Genomic DNA, 23,395 nt, shown 5'->3' with positions numbered 1-23,395 from the left:
CGTTTTTTAGAAAGCTCTACCTAGTCCACCCCCTCTCTTGGGCAAGGGCATTGGTCCCAACAAAGCCTCGTGATGCATAACATTCCAAATCCAATGTGATCGAAATTTTGGCTCACCGACTCATTGAACTCCCGAAGTCAGAACAGGGTTTCAACATTTAAAGGCTAGCAACCCAATGACCTTGTGGCTATATTTGACCTCGCGAGGCTAGACTAGAGACTTGACATTCAAAGACCAAAAGTGTGACCTCGTGGATTCATCCGACCTTGTTTCCCTAAGGAAACATGTCGGGTTGTACTTGGTAACTATATTGGCACACATTATTCTCTTAAAGAGAATGACAAGATTTGTTTCCCTAATGTCTATTGAGATTGAAAATATCCCAGCTCTTATACCTTCATGCATGTAGCTTGCTCTCTTGCTTTAATAAATAGGTGAACAAGCAAGGCATTAGAGGACACAAATCCTTACCCAATGTCTTGTAATTCCCCACATTCCAATCATCTATCTGGCTTTTCCATTTTCCTTGAGTTTCCACCAACTTACTGTCTTTAGTTTCAGAGGCATTTCTTGATCCACTTTCAAGACTATCAAATCACCCTTATCCTTGTTGGCTTATAGATGCTTGTTGTCATCGTCAAAGAAAGAACAAACCAAGGCTTGTTGCTGCACTTCCATCGCTTCTTGCTGAAAAAATACATACAACTAAAAGATACCCTGGGTTCTAAGGTCATAGAATAAATGCAAAAATAGTTATATTTTATTCTTATATTCTCCAAAAGCTAAGTTTAAAGGTTTTAAAAATAGAAGGAAAAAAAATTAAAATCAACACATGGATTGAGGGTAGTTTTGAGACTTAGAAAACTTTAAACAGTCGAAGGAGAATCATTTTCAAAGTTTGATGGAGAGACTTAGAAAACTTCAAACAGTCGAAGGAGAATCATTTTCAAAGTTTGATGGAACCCTAACAAAGGGGGCATTTGTCGCAAAGTGAGAGTTCAGGAGAATCTTTGTTGCAATGAAAGTTTAGGGTGCAATTGTCATTGACCCCATAGTACAAGGAGGCCCCTTGTAATTTACCCTATTAGGAGTTGTTTACTTTTTGAGAAACTCTACAATGGGAATCTCATTTCTAAGGCAGGGCTTGGAATACCAACTTCCCATATGGGGGAAATCCAGGGATGGCAGTTTTCTCCATTTTTTCGAACCCTGCGATGACCTTCCCCATTTGGGGTAGGGATGGGGATGATTTTTCCTTGTGGGGACGAGGATGGGATGGGGATAAGGAGAGTACTCCTTACCACATAGGGATCCCCACTTTGTAATATATATTTGTGTTAGTATTTTAAAAATATGGGTAGACATGTTTGAATGTATTTGAATATATTTAGATAGAATTATAAATTGTAATAATTTTTATTAAAAAATTTGGAATGAAATAGAAATAAAAAATTAAATAAATTTAACATCATAAAAAATGATGGGGATTGGGGATCCTTGTGGGGATGGGAAAAACCCTATCCTCATCGGCAAGGATTGGGGATGGGAATTTTTGTAGGAACGGGAATGGGGGGGGGGTTTCTCCTTCTCTGCCCTACCTTGTTGCCATTTCCAGGGAGTCCCATTTTGTTAAGAACGAGAATCGGAATCCCATTTTAATTAAATAAACTGTTGGAATCAAAATCAAGCAATCATCTATTCCGGGAACCAAACAGACATTTATGTGTATTATAGGTGCAATATAAAATGTATGTAAATTATGCATAAATAACATGTATATGAATATGTGTGGGCTAGGCTGGGTTTGAAGTATTGGACCCTTTGCAGGATTGAAGCGGGATGAGCCGGGCCTGAACACAAAACCTAGGAAAGCCCGTTTTCAGGGCCAGGCCGGGCTGAAAATAATCACCCTGGCCCTAACTCCCATCTCTCTTTTCATAACAAATGGACTACATCTGTGATTTCACTGTGCTTCTCAGAAGACCTCGTATCTCTGAATTCAGACACGGGCAGGGAAACGACCGAAGTGAAGTGAGATTGTTAAACAGTCCACTGCAACTTAAATGCAACCTTTAATTCGAGTTTAATAATTGACGACTCGACGATAGTTATGCGTTTAACGATCGTCATCTTTCCAAATTCTCGCGCAACAGCTTCCCTGAAATGCTCAGGTACTCTTCTGCCTCTCGTCTTCCTCATCTTCTCTGCCACTTTTACCGAAAGGAATCAATCCACGGAAGTCGAGTTCTTTGGTGGAAGGTCAGAGACGAACTCAAGCTTAACCAACCTGAACTGCTGGAAAGGATATGCCGAATTCTTATTCTTGGACGCCTTAAGGCCATCCCTCAGCTGTCCTTCGGTTATACCGATGAAATCCTTGATGGCGTTCTTCGAAAGCTTAGGCTTAACCCGAATGCCTGTTTAGGGTTTTTCAGATTGGCGTCGAGGCAGCAGAATTTCAGACCCAATATCAAATCTTACTGCAAGATTGTTCATATTTTGTCTAAGGGACGAATGTTTGATGAGACGAAACTGTACTTACATGAATTGGTAGAAATTTCTAAGACCAAGTCTTCTGTTTCGCTGGTTTTCGATGAACTTGTTGCAGTTTTTAGGGAGTTCTCATTTTCTCCAACTGTTTTTGACATGCTTTTGAAGATCTATGCTGTGAAAGGATTGGTGAAGAAGGCGCTGTTTGTGTTTGACAACATGGGGAAAGTTGGATGCACCCCTAGCTTGTTATCTTGTAACAGCCTTTTGAGTAATTTGATTAGGAGGGGTGAAAATCACACGGCTATTCATGTTTATGATCAGATGATTAGGGCCGGGATCATACCCAATGTTTTCACTTGTACGATAATGGTTAATGCTTACTGTAAGGATGGTAAAGTGCATAAAGCAATCGACTTTGTAAAGAAAATGGAGGGCATGGGTTTTGAACCAAATGCTGTAACTTGCCACTCTCTCATCAACGGTTATGTCAATTTAGGTGATATGGAAGGAGCATGGCAAATATTTGGAATGATGTCTGATAAAGGAATTTCATGCAATGTAGTCACTTATACATTATTAATTAAGGGTTACTGTAAACAAGGCAAGATGCGTGAGGCTGAAGAGGTCTTCCTACGCATGAAAGAAGAGTCCTTGGTTGCAGATGAACTTGTATATGGCATATTGATAAATGGGTATTGTCAAACTGGTAAAATTGATGATGCTGTTAGAATTCGTGATGAGATGTTGAGTTTAGGATTAGAGATGAATTTATTTATTTGCAACTCCCTAATTAATGGATACTGCAAACTTGGACAAGTCCGTGAAGCAGAACAAGTAATAATGGATTTGGAGATCTGGAACTTGAAGCCAGATTCTTATAGTTATAATACTCTTATAAATGGGTATTGTAGAGAAGGTTGCATAAATGAGGCATATGAGCTTTCCAGTGTGATGCTACAAAATGGGGTTAAACCAACTGTTTTGACGTATAATACACTTCTGAAGTGTTTATTTCATAAGGGTGCATTTCTTGATGCTTTGAATCTTTGGTTTTTGATGCTCAAAAGGGGTGTGGCTCCTGATGAGATTAGTTGTTGTACAATTCTTGATGGTCTTTTCAAGATGGGGGATTTTGAAGGGGCTTTGAAGTTCTGGAAAGGTGTCATGTCAAGGGGCTTTACTAAGAGCAACTTTATTTTCAATACAATGATAAGTGGGTTATGTAGGATGAAGAAAATGGTTGAAGCAGAGGAGATCTTTTCCAAGATGAAAGTGTTGGGTAATTCCCCTGATGGAATGACATATAGAATCCTGATTGATGGGTATTGCAAAGCTGGAAATATTGGACAAGCTTTTAGTGTCAAGGATGATATAGAAAGGGAAGGGATTTCTTCCTCTGTCGAAATGTATAATTCTCTTATTACAGGACTATTCAGATCTAGGAAATGCAGTAGAGTGAAGGATCTTCTAAATGAAATGCATGTGAGGGGATTAACCCCAAATATTGTCACATATGGTGCTCTTATTTCTGGTTGGTGCAAAGAAGGAATGCTGGATAAAGCATTTTGTACGTATTTTGAAATGTGTGAGAAGGGTTTAACTCCAAATTTAACTATATGCAGTGTACTGGTTAGTAGCCTATATAGGATTGGTAGGATTGATGAAGCAAATCTTTTGTTGCAAAAGATGGTGGATTTTGATCTGGCTTCATATTTTGGGTGTTTCAACAAGTTCTCCAGGCCTGATAAAAAATATCTCAATGCTCAGAAAATTGCGAAGTCTCTTGATGAAGTTGCAAAAAGACATCTTATGTCCAATAATATTATATATAATATTGCGATTGCTGGACTTAGCAAGTCTGGGAAGGTAGCTGAGGCAAGAAGAGTTTTCTCAGCTTTGTTACAGAGGGGTTTTGTTCCAGATAACTTTACATATTGTACCCTCATCAATGGTTGTTCAGCAGCTGGCAATGTGAATGAAGCTTTCGACATACGGAATGAAATGGTGGCAAAGGGTCTTGTTCCAAACATTACTACATATAATGCTCTTATAAATGGGTTGTGCAAGTCAAGGAACCTAGATAGGGCAGTCAGGCTTTTTCATAAGCTGCACTTAAAGGGGTTAACTCCTAATGTTGTGACCTTCAATACATTGATTGATGGATATTGCAAGGTAGGTGATATCAATGAAGCCTTAAAATTAAAAGACAAAATGGTAGAAGTAGGAATTGTTCCATCTTTTATTACCTATTCTGCCCTGATCAATGGACTTTGTAAGCAAGGGGATATGGAAGCAGCTGCGAAACTTTTGGATCAAATGGCTGTAGAAGGTGTAGACCCAAACATTGTGACCTATTGTACATTAGTTCAAGGTTGCATCAGATTCAGAGATTTAAAACAGGTCTCCAATCTTAATGATGAGATGCAAGTAAGAGGTCTTTCTTCTGGTATTGTTTCTCATAAGCAGATGGGTCTGACAGAACCTGTAGATGATAAAGACATGCCCAATGTGTATGGAATGCCTGACGCTGTGTGTTGATGCATACTCTGATGAAAAAGATGATTCCTGTGTATGGCATGTTTATAAACAAGTGATTTGATGTTTCAGCCTTTTCACATGGTCTCGTTAATTGTCTGACATGCTTGGAGATGGAAAAACCTTAAAGAATCTATCCATATTCTTTATTTTTTTCGAGTTCTGAAGGCTGGATTAAGAGAATACTGGTGCCATTTGATGATGAACAGGTATGTGTGCACTTGTCTTCTATTTCATAAGATCTTGCTTGAATTGAGCAAGCTTTTGTAGTGAGGAGATGTGAAGTCAATCTTTTCACTATTGTCACTACTGAAGCCAGTTTATTGGATTTCTATTTTGTGAGATTTTGCTCAAGCCTTTTTTTTCCTGGGTGGTGCAGGACATGCTGAAATCAATTTTGTTGGAAAGAAAAAAAAAGATTCTTCTGCTGTAATTCCCTCTTCAAGAAATTAGAAGGTGTTACTTTTTCTTTCAATAATTTGTCAGTTTGATGTCCTATTGATTTTTATTTTTTTTACTACAGATGAGATATTGAGCAATCTAATTATATAATTTTTCATAGGTAATGATAGAGCATAATTGCATTAATAGAAAACTTTTTGAGAGCAGCACAAACCCTTATTGATTCATGTACACAATTTACAGCTATTCTCTCTTTGAAGATAAGTTATAAGTTCTGCTGTCCTAGTCATTAGAAAAGTTGCTGAAGTTTAAAGCCTCACAACTTTCTAACATGTGTTAGAGAATAAAACCTATTCAAGGACCTCACTTAATAGCTTAAGCTTTTAGGTTGAATGGTTCTTTGAGATGGTATTAGAACCACTTTGATCAAGTGGTCTAGTGTTTGATTCTCATCACCCCCATTATAATTAATTAAGTTTCAGCACAAGGTATGGGTGGGACTGTGCTGTCCACGCTTCAAGCCCAATGGGCTTTCGTGTGAGGGGGCATGTTAGAGAATAAAGCCTATTCAAGGACCTCACTTAATAGCTTAAGCTTTTAGGTTGAATGGTTCCTTGAGAATATGGACGTAACATAAATGACATCAAGTGTTCCACTTTAGACTTTAACCATGGTATTTGACTCCAAGGATTTTCCTTAGAAGTTTCCTATATATATTTTTTTAAGTCAGGCCGTTCTAAGTTCCATATTTATTTTTTCAAAAAACATGGTCAAAGTGATGTTTTGTTTTTGATCAATAATTGAATTACTTCATAAAATATTAATAGAAAGAAGATACAATACAATCAGAAAAGGGAGAGACAAACTCTCTTATCTCTGCCCGAAAAAAGAAAAATTACAGCAAAGCCCAAAACAAATGATCTCTTCCCACCCCTTGTTTGGCCAATGCATCAGCAAAAGAATTGGTCTCTTTTCATCCATTGGAATCTAACTTCCATGCTGAGAGTCATTTACTTGAATTTCCTTTCTCAATTAACATAATTCCACCAACCCACAATCTCCTTTTGCAGCCAGCTTATCACTAACTTTGAATCTCCTTCAATAACCAATTTTCGAACATTTAACTCCTTGGCCCTTATAACACCTTCCATTATGGCCAAAATTTCAGCCCTCAAAGAATCACCAACACCAATTGGACTTGAAAAAAAGGCTAGAATTCTTCTTCCATCATTCTTGAAAACCCCTCAAATGCTTGAAGGATTGTGATTTCCTTCACTACTGCTATCAAAATTCATCATAGTAAAGTCACCAACCAGTGGGGACCAAGACCACCTGATAATAGTAGCATGAGAAGCTTAGTTTTCCACATCCATCCACTTCCTACGCAGGTCATTACCATTTATATCCTCAAACAGGAGCAAGGATTTCACCATATGAACCACCATGATGGTAATAATTTCGAGTAAGGGTTCAATGCCCAAGAAGTATCATAGTTCTCCCAGATCTTTTACCTCAAACTCTTGATGAAGGAGTTGCTTAAGGGACTCAATCTCACTAGTATCACTCCCTGTTACTACAATATCGTCCACATATATAGCAAGCAAGGTTAAGGAAGAATCCACTCTCTTAATAAACAAGGTGTGGTCTGACTGGGCCTGCACATACCCAAACCTTTCAAGGGCTCGTCTAAATCTATCAAACCAAGCTCTGGGATCCAAGAGGCAACTGCATGTAAACTTCTTCCTGCAAGTCTCCGTTGAGGAAGGCATTTTTAACATCCATCTGATACAACGGCCAAGAGTAACTGGCTGCAAGAGATAATATGACTCTGGTAGTGGTCATCTTTGCTACTGGTGCAAAAGTTTCCAAGTAGTCAATACCATATGTCTGAGTAAATCCCTTTGCAACTAATCGGGCCTTATACCTTTCAACAGAACCATCAGCGTTATGTTTCACAGTGAACACCCATCTACATCCAACTAGTTTCTTCCCTTTAGGCTGATCAACTATTTCCCAGGTATTGTTTCTGATGAGGGCATCCATTTCTACTTTTATTGCACATTTCCACTCAGGAACTGACAAGGCTTCCTGTACTGTTCTGGGAATGGGAATATCAGCAATGGATGCAAGAAAAGACTTGTAGGAGGGAGGCAAATGATCATAGGACAAGAACTGAGAAATGTAGTGAGTTGTGGATGTGGTGCAACGACATTTGCCTTTACGGATTGCTATGGGGAGGTCAAGGTCACTCAATAAAGGTGAAGGCTCCATGGTGGGAGGTCTCTCATCTGTAGTATCTGGTGAAGAGACTGTGGTACCTGGATCTGGGTTTGTAGAAGGATCTGGGGCTGGCTTGGACTACTGATGACCAAAATCAACCTGCCTCCACTGTCGGTGATAGACTCTCACATCCATGCACCTTTGATAACCTTCTCCACTACACCCCTCTTCACTTAATGGGATAGGTAAAGGAATTTCTGATGAGCTAATCCCAACCTCACTACTCTCCCCTTGAGGAGAAACCCTTGGATAATAGGATACATCCTCAAAGAAAGTGACATCCATCGAGACAAATCTCTTCCCAGAAGTGGGTTCATAACAACAATATCCCTTTCGAATTTGTGCATAACCAAGGAAAATACATTTTGAGGCCTTAGGATCAAATTTGGAACGATGAGGGCTAAGGATCTGAGCAAAGCAAGTGCAACCAAAGGTTTTAAGGGGAATGGTAAACAACTCTTTATCAAGATATAAAAGGGTAAATGGAGGTTTCATGTCAAGAACCCGTAAAGGAATCCGATTGATGAGATATACTGTTGTAAGAATAGCATCCCCCCAGAAACGTATAGGCACATTTGAGGTAAACATAATGCTTCTGGCTACCTCCGATATGTGTCTATTCTTTCTTTTAGCAACTCCATTCTGCTGTGGTGTATGAGGACAGATACTCTGATGGATAATCCCATGGTCAAGCAAGTAGGAGGCAAATGGGTTTGCAAAATATTGTTTCGCATTATCGGATCTAAAAATTTTGATTCTAACCCCAAATTGGGTTAAAATCATCTGATAAAAGATCCAGGTCAATGTTGGAACCTCATCTCGAGAACGTATAAGGTAAACCCAAGAAAAACGAGTGTAATCATCAACAAACAGCAGGAGATATCTGTCCCCCCCTAGCAGTGGTATGATAAGGTCCCCAAACATCAGTATGCACAATTTCAAAAGGAATATTGCTTATGTTATTACTCAATGAATAGGTTGTTCCACAATGTTTTGCAAGCTCACAACTCTCACATTTCAAACTAAACATCTGGATAGATTCAAATAAACTAGGAAATAAACTCTTCAAAGCCCGAAAGGATAAATAACCCATCCTATTATGCCAAAGCATCACTTGATCAACAGACTGAGAAACAAAGGACCTCTTAGTTTCACTATCTTCCCAATGAGAACTTCCTCCAAGCAGATAGATTTCATTCGTTTCACGGCCAGTCCCAATCACCTTCCTTGTCTCCAGATCCTGAAAAACACATCAATCAGGGAAAAAGGATAAAAACATATGCCTTCAACATCCGGTTATGAAATCCATGCATACCTCGTCCCACACCCTTTTTGGTATAGGAATGGGCTGGAGGAGGCCAACCGAGGCTTGGGCCTCATATTTTTGCTGTTGGCACATTGAACATGAGGCCATGTACTCCCTTACCTTGTGTTTCATAAACCTCCAGTAATAGTGAGATGCGAATCGACAATAGGTTCTTAGGATCTCTGAGTAGCCCCCTTGAGGTGCATCATGAAAAGGATGTAGCAATTCTGGTATGAACTGTGAAGTGGGTGAAATTACCAATCTATCCTTGAAGAAGAGGGTTGAGTCCCTTACCAAGTACGTGGGGTGTGAAGTTGGATCCTCCATGCACTGCTCTCGGATCTTGGATAGATCTGTGTCATTATGGGCCTCTTGTTTAATTTGCTCAAGGAGAGGGAAGTTGGGCCTAGAGGTTCCCAAATGGGCCAGCTCTGTTTTTCTCGATAGGGCGTTTTCTGCTTTGTTGGTGGGCTTGGGCTTGTACTCTATAATATAATCGTACCCCAGCGGCTTGGTGAGCCATTTCTACTGTTCCATAGCGTGCACCCACTGCTCCATTAAGTGCTTCAAGCTGCATTGGTCTGTTCTGATGATGAATCGCCGGCCCAATAAGTAGGCCTGCTACTTTTGGACTGCCAAAACAATTTCTTCCCACTGAAATTGTGGGTACTTATACGGCCGCACATTGGCAGGTGGGGCTCCGGGCATGATTGGTATTCTGTGGTCCTGAGGCTTGGGGGGTGTCAAACCCTGGGGTTCCTGGAATACATCAGCATATTGGTCCAGGAGTTGTAATTCTATTTGATTCAGGGGGCCCAACAATTCTGAGGCAGATGACAAGGTCAGCCGGTGGGCTCGTGGCCTAGATTTAGGGGTGATCATTTCAGCCAGGCCAGGAAATTCTAGGCTTTTGGGCCTGGGTTTGCGTTCAGGCCCGACTTGGGCCTGACCCGCATATACTTAAAAATACACATTTTATGTATAATGTATATATGTACACATATTATTTTATATTATATTATATATTTTATATATAAATATTATAATATGACATGTCTAATTTATATTATATAATGCAGTGTTTTAAAAGGCGTGGGAGGCATACACTTTGAGGTGCTCCCAAAACGCCCTGAGGCATATGCCATAGGTGCTGACACCTCTGAGGCATAAGCCTTAGGTGCAAGAGGCGTATGCCTCATGCACTTTTTTCATGAGGCGCGCTAGAGGTGTACACCTCATGCACCTCATGCACCTCATGCACATCTTATATAAAAAGACAGAAAAAAAAAGAAAAAGAAAAAAAAAGGAAAGGAAAGGAAAGATAAGAGGAAAGAAAGTGGTTTACCCCTTGCTCCGGCAAGCTCGCTTGCTCGCTCGCCTCCACTTTGACAAGACCCCCCTTTCAACTAATGTTATGCATCTTTATTCTTCTTAATATAAAAGATTTTTATTAAAAATAAAGAAAAAAATGAGATCCCCCCTTCCTCCTAACCCCCCTCCTCTTAAGAAGCGCTTCCTTGTGTTCGGGAGGCTTATGCCTATTGCGTTCTGAACTACACCTCACGCGTCTAGGTAGTGGAACGCCTTGCGTCACGCCTCCGCGTTTTAAAACATTGATATAATGTATAAAATAAGTTTACATGCATGTTATATGTCAGTTAATATAAAATATTAATTATATGTAATGTTCTACATATGAAAGACATAGGTCCAGAATCAGGCCCAGCCCGAGCCCGTGTAGACCTGGGCTCGGAGTTATATTTCAGGCTCAGAACCTCGGGCCGGGCCTGGGCCTAGGCTATAGCCCTTATCATAAGTGCAAAGCCTGGCCTGGGCCCTGCCCATGATCACCCCTACCTAGATTCATAAACATTGGTTGCAATGGCTCTTTGATGAGGGCTTGTAGCCTCGCAGCCCATGGAGGCTCAAGCCCATCTCCCTTAAAATGGTGTGGCAACCCATTCAAATTGAAGTCCATAGTCATCTTGGCCCAATTGCATACCACCGGGCCCAGCTGACTTAACCATTGGACCCCTAACACGACATCGGTTCCTGTGAAGTGGAGCGGGTGCAAATCCACTGAGAAAGTATGCCACTGAATTTGTAAGTTCATTCCCTTACAAATCCCTGTGTAGGCTATGCGACTCTCATTTGCTACCCGAATAGAGCAAGGGGACGTGTGGCAGACCACTAATCCCAACTGTTGGGCCAAAAATGTTGGTGACAAAATTGGTACTCCCGCTGTCAATAAGCACAGAAACTGGGCGGCCCATGAGAATTCCCTTGACCCGCATTGTTTGGGGGGAGGTTTGGCCCATCAGGGCCTGTAGTGAGATTTCGGGCTCATCGATCCCCATTAGGTCACTGGCACCTTTCTCGGGTGGGAGTTCTAGCTCCAACTGGCCCTCACCACTATTGGAATCTTTGACTTGCAACATGAAAACTTGTGGGTTCTTACATTTGTGTCCCTGGCCAAACTTCTCATCGCAATTATAGCACAACCCCTTATCCTTCTAGGCTTGCATCTTTGCCTAGGTGAGACGTTTGAAGGGTACGGTTGGGCGGCCAAGCGACCTGACTCGGGCTAGCTTCTCTTCTTGAAGCTGGGCCAGCCCTGTGGCTGCTACCATAGTGGTTTGTCTCCAGGCTTTAACTTCAAGCCTTATCTCCTCCTTCAATCCCCCACGAAGCACTCGACCAGGGCTTTCTTTGTCCAGCCGGTGACTCGAGTTGCAATCCTTTCTAACTCGATCTGATAGTCCCGGACTGAACCAGTCTGCCTGAATTTGGTCAAGGTCTCGTCAAAGTCTTCATAGGCTGTAGGTCCAAATTTGGCACAGAGTGCCTCAGTGAAATCTGCCTAGGAGCATTGAGGATGGGACATCTGAAACCACTGGAACCAAGATGTGGCCTCTCTTTCTAGGTATATCGAGGCAATAGATAGCCCCTGATATCCAGGAGTCTCGTGATATTCAAAGCATCTTTCAGCTTTAAAAATCCAGTCTAAAGGATCCTCACCTGAGAAGCGGGGAAAGTCTAGTTCGTCGAACTTGACTGGAGCTTCGTTTCCTTGTCTGACACTCTCACTACTCGGTGCTTCTTGATTGACCGTGGGATTTCTCAATGTCGGAATCTTCTCGCATTGGGTCATCACCATTGCCAGCGCCGCCTTGATCTCCTTGAGGTCCCCTTCGAACTGATGAAGGCTCTCCTCCAGTTGATCCACTCTTTCTTCCATTGCTGATGATCGAGTGGTTGGCATCAAGACTGGCTCTGATGCTAGTTGTTGGGTTTCTGCCCAACTCAGGTGTTCTTTGAGGGAACACTGCCTCCAAAAGAAGAAGATAGAGAATAAAGAAAGGAAACTATCTCTCTATTTGCCCTACCCTCGGACTATGGATATTTATATGATTCTTATTACAATCCTAACTAACTCTGATTTGCAATCATGACTGATAACAGATTCAGCTGACATGATGAGGCTTCCTTTGGATGTAAACTCAAGTAGTGCTGGTGGCTTCCTCCTGGTGTGGGCCTGGGCCCTGAGACTTGACGATGATGGCCTCCTCTCCATAGGGTATCAAGATCCCCTCTCCATGGGCCTGGGCCTGGTTTTGTGGGCTTTCTGTTGAGATCCTACCTGATATCCTTGGACAAGAGCTCTAGTGAATGGTCCTCCATTTTTAGCAAAAAACTGAGTCGCATCTTTTTGAAAATATTCCTAAGCATTGTTAGAATGGAAAATTTCTACTTCCTAAACACCATTTTTTGAAAATTCTGAATTATCTTTGAAACTTTCATCTCACGAACGGAACAAATAGATCCAGGTATGGCAGGAGAAGTCATCAATAAAGCTTATAAAATATCTATAACCTCCTTCGGTAGGGATGGTATTAGGCCACAGTCCTCATAGTGGACAATTGGAAAAGGAAGGACTGCTTGTTACTTGGTGGAAAAGTGGTTTGACAATGCTTGCTTGATAGGCAGGTTGGACACTGGAGAGATGACAAGGGCATAGACTCAAACAGTTCTGGAAACAATACCTTTAAAGAAAAGGACAAATGACTAAGGTGGTAATGCCATAACATTGTTTGGGTGTTATTACAAGAACTGGAAGACTGACTCATTAGAGTAGTAGGAGTTTTTGCTGTCAGACCAGCTACAGCTTCCACAATATGTACATGTCTTTTGCCAATCGTCCTTCCTGTAGTCAAATCTTGGAAAACACATGAATCATAAAAAAGGGTCACAAAACAATTCAAAAATTGAGTAATACTGCTAAAAGGTCGATAGGAAGTTTAGGAACATGATAAACATGGCTCAAGTTGACTCCACCTGAAAGAGATACAGTTCCGTGGCCAGCAATGGTAGAATGAGAACCATCCGCCAGCCTTACCCTATCTCTCCCTAATAGCAAACGATATGAAGAAAACAAAGTTGGTTTACCAGGCAATTGGTTTGTGGTCCCAGGATCAATGAAAGCGGACTGCATAAGGGTAGGCATATGGAAACCTGAGGTCTGGTTACCTGAACGACAAAAGCTGTAGGAGCGATTGAGGTCTCCTCAAGTTGCTGAAGTTCCCTACCATGTCCTTCTGCCAACTGTTCCTTGAATACTTTCAATATGATCTCCTTTGGTGTAGAGGTGACAGCACCTTCTAAAGCCATGGAAAGCTCTCAATGAAAAGTGATACTGATGCCCACAAGATGTTAAAACTACCCCACACAGTAGAAAATAATTGGCAAAAATCCAAGGGTTGAAAACAAACAGTAACCACACTCCCTTGTAACTCCACACAATAAGGAATTCCTCCCTTACTGACCAAAAATCAAGCTCCTGCAGAGTATTGAAACCATCAGCCAAGACCACCAAAAGATACCCCCAAAACAACAGTACACTGGCAAACTGCCTAGAATAAAATGCCTTCAACTGAGGATCAGAACTTGATCTATCTTCACAAAAAAAAATAGTGGACCAGTCTTTAGAATCCAATCAGTCAACAAATTAGTGAAAAAAATGTCCTAAAAACACTCGGCAAGAATACTCCCAGACCACCACAGATACCCATGCACTTGAATCATTCAATCCTGAAGAATAAAAGAGCTACAGTGGCAAGAACTTCAAATCACTACTGTCAGAGACTGACAACAAAAAACCTTCAAGGCAACAGTTACAACCAGTCCCCGAGGCTTCAACGAAGCAGTAGATTAAAACATATCAGAATAAGGATAAGAGCACATGACAATAATGTAACATCCCTCATATGTTAACTGTGAAATCCTTATTTAGTCCTAGGTTACAGTAGAGAAGGAGAAGAAGAAGAAGAAGAGGAGAAGAAGAAGAAGGGATCGGCCAGTAGAGGAAAATCAGTCCTCTCTCTAGTCGACCCACTTGTATTTATCTCCAATAACATAGTTACAAGAAAGACCATATTGTCCCTCATAAGTGATGGGACACATAACTTAAATAAAACAGACCTTTCACTCTCAAATAGATAAACCCAAATGACCAAAATACCCCTGTTTTGTGTATGTCATTATACTCCCCCTCAAGCTGGAGAGTATATGTCATTATAGTCCCAGCTTGTCACAAATATAATCTACTTTGCCTCGAGACAATCCCTTTGTAAAGAGATCTGCCTACTGATTTCCTGAGCTCACATGAGATGTGGTTATCACTCCACTTATCACTTTCTCTCACAAAGTGACAATCAACCTCAATATGCTTGGTTCTCTCATGGAAGACTGGGTTGGAAGAGATGTGAACAGCAGCTTGGTTATCACAGTATAGTCTCATGGGTTTGTCAACCGAGAACCCCATCTCTTGTAGCAAGTTCTTCAACCATACTAGTTCACATGTGGTATGAGCCATAGCTCTCTACTCAGCTTCTACACTACTCCTTGCCACCACTGTTTGTTTCTTGCTCTTCCAAATTACAAGATTGCCACCAAGGAAGGTACAATACCGTGTAGTTGATCTCCTGTCTGATATAGAACGAGCCCAATCAGCATTTGTATACCCTACTATTTCAAGAGTCCCTCCACTTTGGTATAGCAAACTACGACCTGGAGCACCCTTCAGGTACCTAACAATCCTTAGAACTGCTTCCCAATGAGGAATCCGAGGATGTTGCATAAAATGACTCACCATACTCACAGCAAATGACATATCTGGTCGGGTAATAGTCAGATAATTCAACTTTCCCACCAACCTCCTGTATCTTCCAGGATCATCAAACTCTTCACCTGCATCAACACTCAACTTGACATTAAGTTCCATAGGAGTCTCTGCTGGTTTAGCACTTAACAATCCTGTTTCTTCAAGTAGGTCAAGAACATATTTTCTTTGACATAAGTTAATTCCATGCCTTGACCTTGCAACTTCTATTCCCAAGAAGTACTTCAGCTTACCCAAATCTTTCGTATTGAAGTGGTCCTGTCTTCAACCTATCAATCCCATTATTGTCACTCCCAGTTATGACAATATCATCCACATACACCACTAGAAAGATTTTTCCATCTTTTGAGTCATGGCTGAACACAGAATGGTCTACCTGACATTGTTTCATCCCAAAGTTTTTCACTACTTCACTGAACCTGCCAAACCATGTGCATGGAGATTGTTTCAGTCCATAAATTGCCTTTTTGAGTCTACAAACCTTACCATCCTCCCCCTGAGCAACAAACCTTGGCGGTTGCTCCATATACACTTCCTCAATGAGATCACCATGTAGGAAAGCATTTTTGATGTCAAGTTGCACAAGAGGCCAATCATAAATAGCAGCTAATGAAATCAACACCCGAACTAAACCAATTTTAGCCACAGGAGAAAATGTCTCCATATAGTCCACACCATACAGCTGAGAATAGCCCTTGGCCACTAACCTGACCTTCAATCGCTCCACACTGCCATCTGGAAGATACTTCACTGTGTAGACCCACTTACACCCAACAACATGCTTACTAGGAGGAAGAGCAGTGAGTTCCCACGTGTGATTGTATTGTAGAGCAGAGAGTTCCTCTTCCATGGCTTGCCGCCACCCTGGGGAGGTAAGGGCTTCCTGGACAGTCTTGGGAATGGAAACAAATGATAGCAATGATATAAAGTTGCGATGAGAAGTAGAAAGGTGAGCAGCTGAAACATAGTGTGAAATAGGATGAGAAGTACAAGTGTGTTTACCTTTCCGCAGGGCAATAGGAAGATCAAGGTCCAAGGGAGAAGAAGCAATGATAGGATTTGTTGACAATGGCTGAATTGGAGGAGGGGCCGGTGCTCTTCTGTGAGTATACACTTGTCTGATTGGTGGCCCCTCAGTAGTAATTGGCACGGGAGGTGAATCTGCAACTGGAATGGGAACCACGGGAAGGGGATCCGCAACAGGGACAGGAAGAGGAACTACGGGGGAAGGAGAAGAAACCACAGTATCTGAGAAAAAAGGAACCGATTCAAAGAAGGTGACATCGGAGCACACAAATGACTTATGGAAGTTAGGGTTATAGCACTTATACCCTTTTTGAGTCCTTGAGTAGCCAAGGAAGATACACTTAGTAGCTCATGCATCTAACTTGTCTAAACCAGGCCCCAAGTTTTGAACAAAACAAACACATCCAAAGACTCTTGGGGTGAGAGGAAATGGAGACAAGGTGGGAAACAATACCGAGAAGGGGGATTGACTTCCAAGGATGGACATGGGCATCCGATTGATGAGAAAACAAGATGTGAGGACAACGTCACTCCAAAAATGCTTTGGGACATTCATATTAAGCATCAAAGACCGAGCAGTTTCAAGGAGATGTCGATTTTTCCGTTTAGCTACACCGTTCTGTTGTGGGGTGTAGGCACAAGAAGTTTGATGAATTATCCCATGGTGCTCTAAGTATTGCTGAAATGGTATTGAGGTGTACTCTTTGGCATTATCGGAGCGAAGAATTTTAATATGAACACCAAATTGGGTACGTATTTCAGCATAAAATTTTTGAAAAATAGAGAACAATTCACTGCGATCTTTCATAAGATAAATCCATGTCATCCTTGAAAAGTCATCAACAAAAATTACAAAATACTTATAACCATTGTCTGACATCACTTTGATCGGACCCCAAACATCAGAATGAACTAAAGAAAAAGGACTCAAGACACGACTATCAACTCTTGGACTAAAAGAGACTCTATGATGTTTCCCAAGCTGACATGACTCACAATCCAAAGATGAAAGATGACTCAAGGAAGGAACCAGCAACTTCAAAGCCTTGAGAGAAGGATGACCAAGTATGCAGTGTCATTGAAGAGGAGTAAGAGATGATTGAAAAGCTATTGGAGGGCCACCACCATCAAGGTAATGCAATCCACCTGCCTCATGCCCTCCACCAATCTTCATCCCTGTCTTGAGATCCTGAAACACACAAGAAGAGGGATAAAAGGTTATGGAACAATTAAGTGTCTTGGTTAATCTACTAGCAGACATAAAGTTAAAGGGGAACTTGGGGACATATAAAACAAATGATAAAGACGAGGAGAGATCAACATCACCAACACCACTGATGGGAGATGTAGAACCATTAGCAAGAGTAACTGTTTGAGATGTGGAGGACCGAGAAAGAGAAGAAAATACATTAGGAGTCCTAGACATATGGTCCGAGGCTCTGGAGACAATGATCCAGTGTGAAGGCTTGGAAGCCAAGCAAGCCATACCTGAATGGGCAACGGTAGCTGTGTTCTGCTGAGAAGATGTCTGAAGGAACTGCTCATATATTGCACGGGGTACACACACCATCTCCTTCCCAGAAACACCAATAGATGTGGAGGGGATCGGTTCAGTTTGTTGACTTTTAGTAGCTGTACCACTACCCTTAGTCACAACATGGTTAGCCCAAGTGTTGGGTGGACCATGTAAATCATAGCAGAAATTAACCGTGTGCCCCTCTAATCCACAATATGTACACTTCCTAGGGGCATTACTTCTTCCTTAAGCACGACCTCCCCCTGAGTTCCGACCTCCACTCCGGCCACTAGCACGGTTAAACATGGGACCACCACGGTTACTTGGAAGTCCACGACCACCACCACCACCTCTATTTCCATGGCCTGCCCCTCTAGTCACCACAAAACAAGATCTGTTGAGAGATAGATGTCCTCCTAAGACGGGCAAAAACTTCTTCAAGTGAGGGAAGAGCAGACCCCCCCAATATTTGTGCTCGAACAGACTCATATTCAGCCTTCAAACCCACCAGAAACCTTGTCACATCAAGTTGCTCACGCTGTTGTTGCTGAATTTGAACATCCTGTGTCAGAGGATGATACACATTGAGCTCATTTCGGATATTCCTCAGACTTGCATAGTATTCCTCCAAGCTTTGATTGTCTTGCTTCAGATTAAAGTACTCTTGATACAACTGATACACCCTAGTTGTATTGTCTTGCCCGGAATACAGTTTCTTAGCATGATCCCAGATTTCTTTAGCTGTGTCTAGGAACATAAAGTTCACGCTAATTTTTGGTTCCATGCTATTCCATAGCCATGTCATTATTTGTGCATCTTCCTGTTCCCAGTCACCAAACCCTAGAGAATCACCATTCAACTTAATAGATGTCATTTGAACATTTAGGTAATCTGGAGAAATCATAACACCTGTTTTATTGTCATTCCCATCTCCAATCGATGCCATCTTAACTAATTCACCTTACCTCACAAAGAAATCACTGCTATATGTAGAGTATTCACCTTCAAATATTCAGCACAACCTCACACACTTCCACAAAACTTATCTCACTTTCAGCACCAACAACTTCTTCAAATACACATTACACATCAAATACGAAAGCTGAAATCTCTCAGTCATTAAATCAAACACCTGTACTGCACACTGCAGAACCACTCACACACCAAATTCAAGAGCTGAAATCACTCGGTCATTAAATCAAACACTTACACTGCACTCTACAGAACCAACTTGTACTCAGCTGAACACTGTTCACCCGAACCTGCTCTCTTCATACCATCGAATAGAGAGCTTCCTACCAATCATCACAAACAGCCACTGCACCACAAACCGGAGGCATGAAGGCCTCCTACAGAGAAAAACGACCACTCCTTTTCAACCTTTCCCTTAATCTGCCAGTGGTTCTTGAGAAATCTGCAAAACCCTAGAGAGGTGGGCGATAAAATAACTGGGTAAACCAGAATAAAAGAGCAAGACGAGCAGATCTGAACTTGTTACATGCGCTCTGATACCATGTGAAAACCTTATTTAGTCCTAGGTTACAGTAGAGAAGAAGAAGAAGAAGAAGAAGAAGAAGAGGAGAAGGGTTCGGCCAGTAGAGGAAAATCAGTCATCTCTTTAGTCGACCCACTTGTATTTATCTCCAATAACATAGTTACAAGAAAGACCATATTATCCCTCATAAGTGATGGGACACATAAACTTAAATAAAACAGACCTTTCATTCCCAAATAGATAAACCCAAATGACCAAAATACCCCTGTTTTGTGTACTTTAACATTAACAAAGGTAAGTGAAACCCTACATACAATCCTTGCAGCTAAGATACCACAGCAAGAACAGTACGTGGGCCGAGAAAAACACATACCAGAAATACCACAACTGATCTAAACGCTACCTCTTCACAATCCCTCAAGTATACACTCGTAGGAGATCAAAAGCACTGCATAAAGGGAAGTTACAAACTCAAATGAACACAAATCTGCTAGATGAACAAGTACAGATAAACCTCTTCCAAACCCTTATGTCTCCATTCATGGAGTGAAAAGATACCCAAAAGAATAAGCCTTTTGGTGTTGCAACTTGCAACCAAAAGGAAAAGAATAAACAAAAAACCTGTCTTACCCAACTAGTCCTAGGCCAGATACAGTAAGGTCCAACACTTTCAGAGAAAACAGGAGAGAAGAAAAGGAGGATTACATGAACTTCAGATCTCTGCTTATTCCTGTTCTGATATCATGTAGTATGATCCGGTAGAAGAAGAGAGGAGAAGAGAAACAATGAAGGCAAAAGCCAAAGTGGTGGCTGGCCCACTTTGTTTTATATATTAGAGTGTCAACATAAAGAGAAAAACAAGTATACCCTCAGTTACAAACAAAGAGAAACAAAGAGAGAACACCTCCAACCCAACAACAGACAAAAAGGAATGAAGCAATTAAGGGATCAACGGATCTTAATGTTGAATAAGTTTGATTTTTTTATTTTCCTTCTCTTTCATGATCACATTATGAAACTGGTTCAAATCAAAAGCAAATAGATAAGCCATCAAGAAAGGGAATTAAAGGGTGGAGAGGCCCTGTAGGTTTAAACGAACTTTGGAGCTTCTCTGGGTTCTTTAATGGTGGGGATTAAACCCTACCATCACAGAAGATAGCAAGAGGAACTGCTGTGAGAGAGTTTTGGAAGTTCTGTTTCTGCCTCTGCTACATATTTTCTTTTCTTTTCTTTTTTTCTTCTTGAATGGAGGATCCATTTAGATCTGTTCAATTTCTTTTCCCCTCTTTTTGTAACAGATAGAGTTTGAGTACTTCCATTTTTCACTCTAATGCGGCCAACCTTAAAGTTCTGTAGGTTCCAATTTGTTAAATGCTATCAATTTAAAGATTTTTGGTCTCTATATAGCATGGATTTTGAGCAACAGAGATATCATATGCTAAAAATACCACAATTTGCACCCTCCCATTCATTGTTCAAATTAACTTGTTTGGTAACTTTGGTTTATTTTCTTATGCCGCTAGAAGATGGTGGCCAAAAGGCCGATTACTTCATATTGTTTCCACCTGCTGATTGCCAAACTCTGGAGTTCTGCTTGCAGACAATGATGCATGATATTGCTGCCTCATTGCTGATGGAATTTGAAAACTGGGTTCATGCAGTATCTGCTACAACTTTGTGAATATGCCACTAGATTCTCAAGCTAGTCTCAGCTCAGAGAAGTTTTTTGTTAAGGTATCCTAAGGATTTGGAAATTGTATTTTTGTTCCCTTTTTTCAATATTTTGTTGCTTTTTCCATTTATTTTTGTGCATCTAAACTCTTTCTTAAACACTTCAGAATTGCAGGTCATCAAGGCTAAAAAAAGGATGCTTGGCCATGCACAAAAAACAATAGAGATTTCTTGTTTGCAGGCTCACTTGTTGATGCTAATGCTTATTAGTGTACAGCATTAGAATTGCCAGTTTTACAAGGGATTATGAAGAAAGGAGTGAAGGCATAAGCTTGCATTTGGGACACTGGTGGTGAGCGTTCACTTTTTTTGTCTAAATAGAGATGTAAGGTTACCTTTGTCATTTAACATTTTCTATCTACTTGAATTAACGGAAGGGGTAAGTAAGTGTAATTTGCCCCAGATATCAGGGGAGGTTACTGGAAAGCTCAAAATTCAGGGGAGGTTTAAGTATTTGTGAGTTTGACATGTTAGGGGTGATTTAAGTAATTTACCCTTAGTATTTTAATTGCTTATTTCCTTTGACAATGAATCATAAGCAGAGAGCTCGTTGTTAAAGTTCAGAACTTTGTTTTTCTCTTATTGGTTTATACCTTTATTCTAAAAATCTGAAGGTTAACCAAGGGTAAATTTGTCTATTTAACACATTTAACAAGGGAGGTTTCAGTATGTACAGGAAATGTCAAGGGAGGTTCAAGTTTTTTACCCTATATTATATCCTGATATAATTATTTAATGGTATTTAGTGTCAATCCAATGTGAGTCCAATCTAAATCCCATGGAATTTAATTTGAATTTGAATATTAATGAGTTAAATTTGGATCTAGGTATACTCAATTTGATCCCATCCATTTACTGTTCTATTAATTGAGAATGGCCATTTCTGCTTGCCTTCTCTGATCAGGGGGCTTATATGCTTTGAGAGAATGAAACTACTCTTCCGTTGTCAGGCAGAATCAATGTTTCTATTTGGTTGTCTACCCAATCCATCTGATAATTTGTTACCCAACCTTAAAGACAATGAAACGGCTGAAATACGTCACCAGATGGCTGTGTTCATCATTCCCTGCAGTTATATTAGCTTAGCCATCCTGTTTCTCGTTATCTATTTTATTTATTTCTAGAATCGGTTATCTTAGTGCAGTCAATTAAGCTATATAATCTTTGCTTTCAGCATATGTAACTATGTGGCCAGCATCTTTCACTTAATGAGTCTTCATATTTTCAAAGCATTACTATTTGATGATGTGTCATGTTGGTGGAGCAAGAAATAGGGACGTTTTATTTTTTACTTTTTTTGGGGGTTACCTCCTTGTTCCCTTTTACCCATGTCATGATGTTCATGAGCATCTTATCAGACAGAACAAAAATGAATTTGGAAGTATAAAGGTTCATCCCAATCAGTGGGATTCTGTTATCATATAATTTTGGTTACAAATACAGGTCATAACAATTACAATTCATATAACAGATACAGATCATATCAGTTACAATGGTTAAACATTCAAGATACAAAAAATGAACTTTAAGATGTTTAAACACATCTATTGTTTGGGCCTTGTGTTAGCTGGGCCTGGACCTATGAATGGATCAATATCCTTAACATCCCCCCTTCAAGTGAGACGGAGCGGAAAATACCAGCAGCTTGGATCTCAAAGTTTCAAAGCGGAGAGCTGCCAAGAACTTTGGTAAGTATGTCTACAAGTTGATCATCAGCTGTGATAAACTTCACTTGAAGAGATCCATTAGCAACATGTTCACAAAATGGTAGTCTAGCTCAATAAGTTTGGTTTGAGCATGAACATCCCTCCTTCAAGTGAGACGGAGCGGAAAATACCAGCAGCTTGGATCTCAAAGTTTCAAAGCGGAGAGCTGCCAAGAACTTTGGTAAGTATGTCTACAAGTTGATCATCAGCTGTGATAAACTTCACTTGAAGAGATCCATTAGCAACATGTTCACAAAATGGTAGTCTAGCTCAATATGTTTGGTTTGAGCATGAAACATAAGATTATATGAGAGAAATGTGGCATCTAAATTGTCACACCACAAGATGGGTGGAGAAAGGGGAGAGAACTCGATTTCAGCAAGTAACATCTCAGTCCATACAAGATCTGTAGTTGTATTGGCAAGACTTTGATACTCGGATTTGGTGCTTTAATGGGATGCTGTTTGTTGTTTCTGAGAACTCCAAGCAACAATGTTAGGGCCCACGAAGATGTAATGACCACTATGGGAGTGCCTATCATCTGGACACCCGGCCCAATCGGTGTTTGAGTAAGCACAAAGAGAGTGTCTGACAAGGACGAAGTAATATGCCATGAGAAGGTGTAGATTTTAAATAACGGAATGTGCGCTTTACTGAACTCCAATGTTCTTCAGTGGGTGATTTCATAAATTGACATACTTTGTTGATAGGGAAGGAGATCTTTGGT

The 23,395-nt window shown here is 40.7% G+C and overlaps 1 protein-coding gene across 3 annotated transcripts; it reads left to right on the top strand.

Annotated features, from left to right (window-relative positions):
* Nucleotides 1-1,879: 1,879 nt before the first annotated feature.
* On the top strand, nucleotides 1,880-21,542 carry LOC104610109 (Pentatricopeptide repeat (PPR) superfamily protein). 3 transcript variants are annotated; one of them, XM_010276584.3, is made up of 4 exons: nucleotides 1,880-5,237; nucleotides 5,408-5,484; nucleotides 20,832-20,965; nucleotides 21,070-21,542. In XM_010276584.3, the coding sequence occupies exon 1, from the start codon at nucleotides 2,164-2,166 to the stop codon at nucleotides 5,029-5,031; it is 2,868 nt and encodes a 955-aa protein (XP_010274886.1). In that variant the 5' UTR covers nucleotides 1,880-2,163; the 3' UTR covers nucleotides 5,032-5,237; nucleotides 5,408-5,484; nucleotides 20,832-20,965; nucleotides 21,070-21,542. The 3 variants fall into 3 exon arrangements, with proteins under 3 accessions (XP_010274886.1, XP_010274884.1, XP_010274885.1); XM_010276582.3 differs by having other exon boundaries at nucleotides 20,758-20,965; XM_010276583.3 differs by having other exon boundaries at nucleotides 20,755-20,965.
* Nucleotides 21,543-23,395: the final 1,853 nt, after the last annotated feature.

This window comes from Nelumbo nucifera, chromosome 4 (genome assembly GCF_055504915.1).
Source record: "Nelumbo nucifera cultivar China Antique chromosome 4, China Antique-T2T, whole genome shotgun sequence".
NCBI classification, from domain to species: Eukaryota; Viridiplantae; Streptophyta; class Magnoliopsida; order Proteales; family Nelumbonaceae; genus Nelumbo; species Nelumbo nucifera.
Note: the sequence above shows the minus strand (reverse complement) of the source record. Positions and strands in the feature narration are given on the sequence as shown.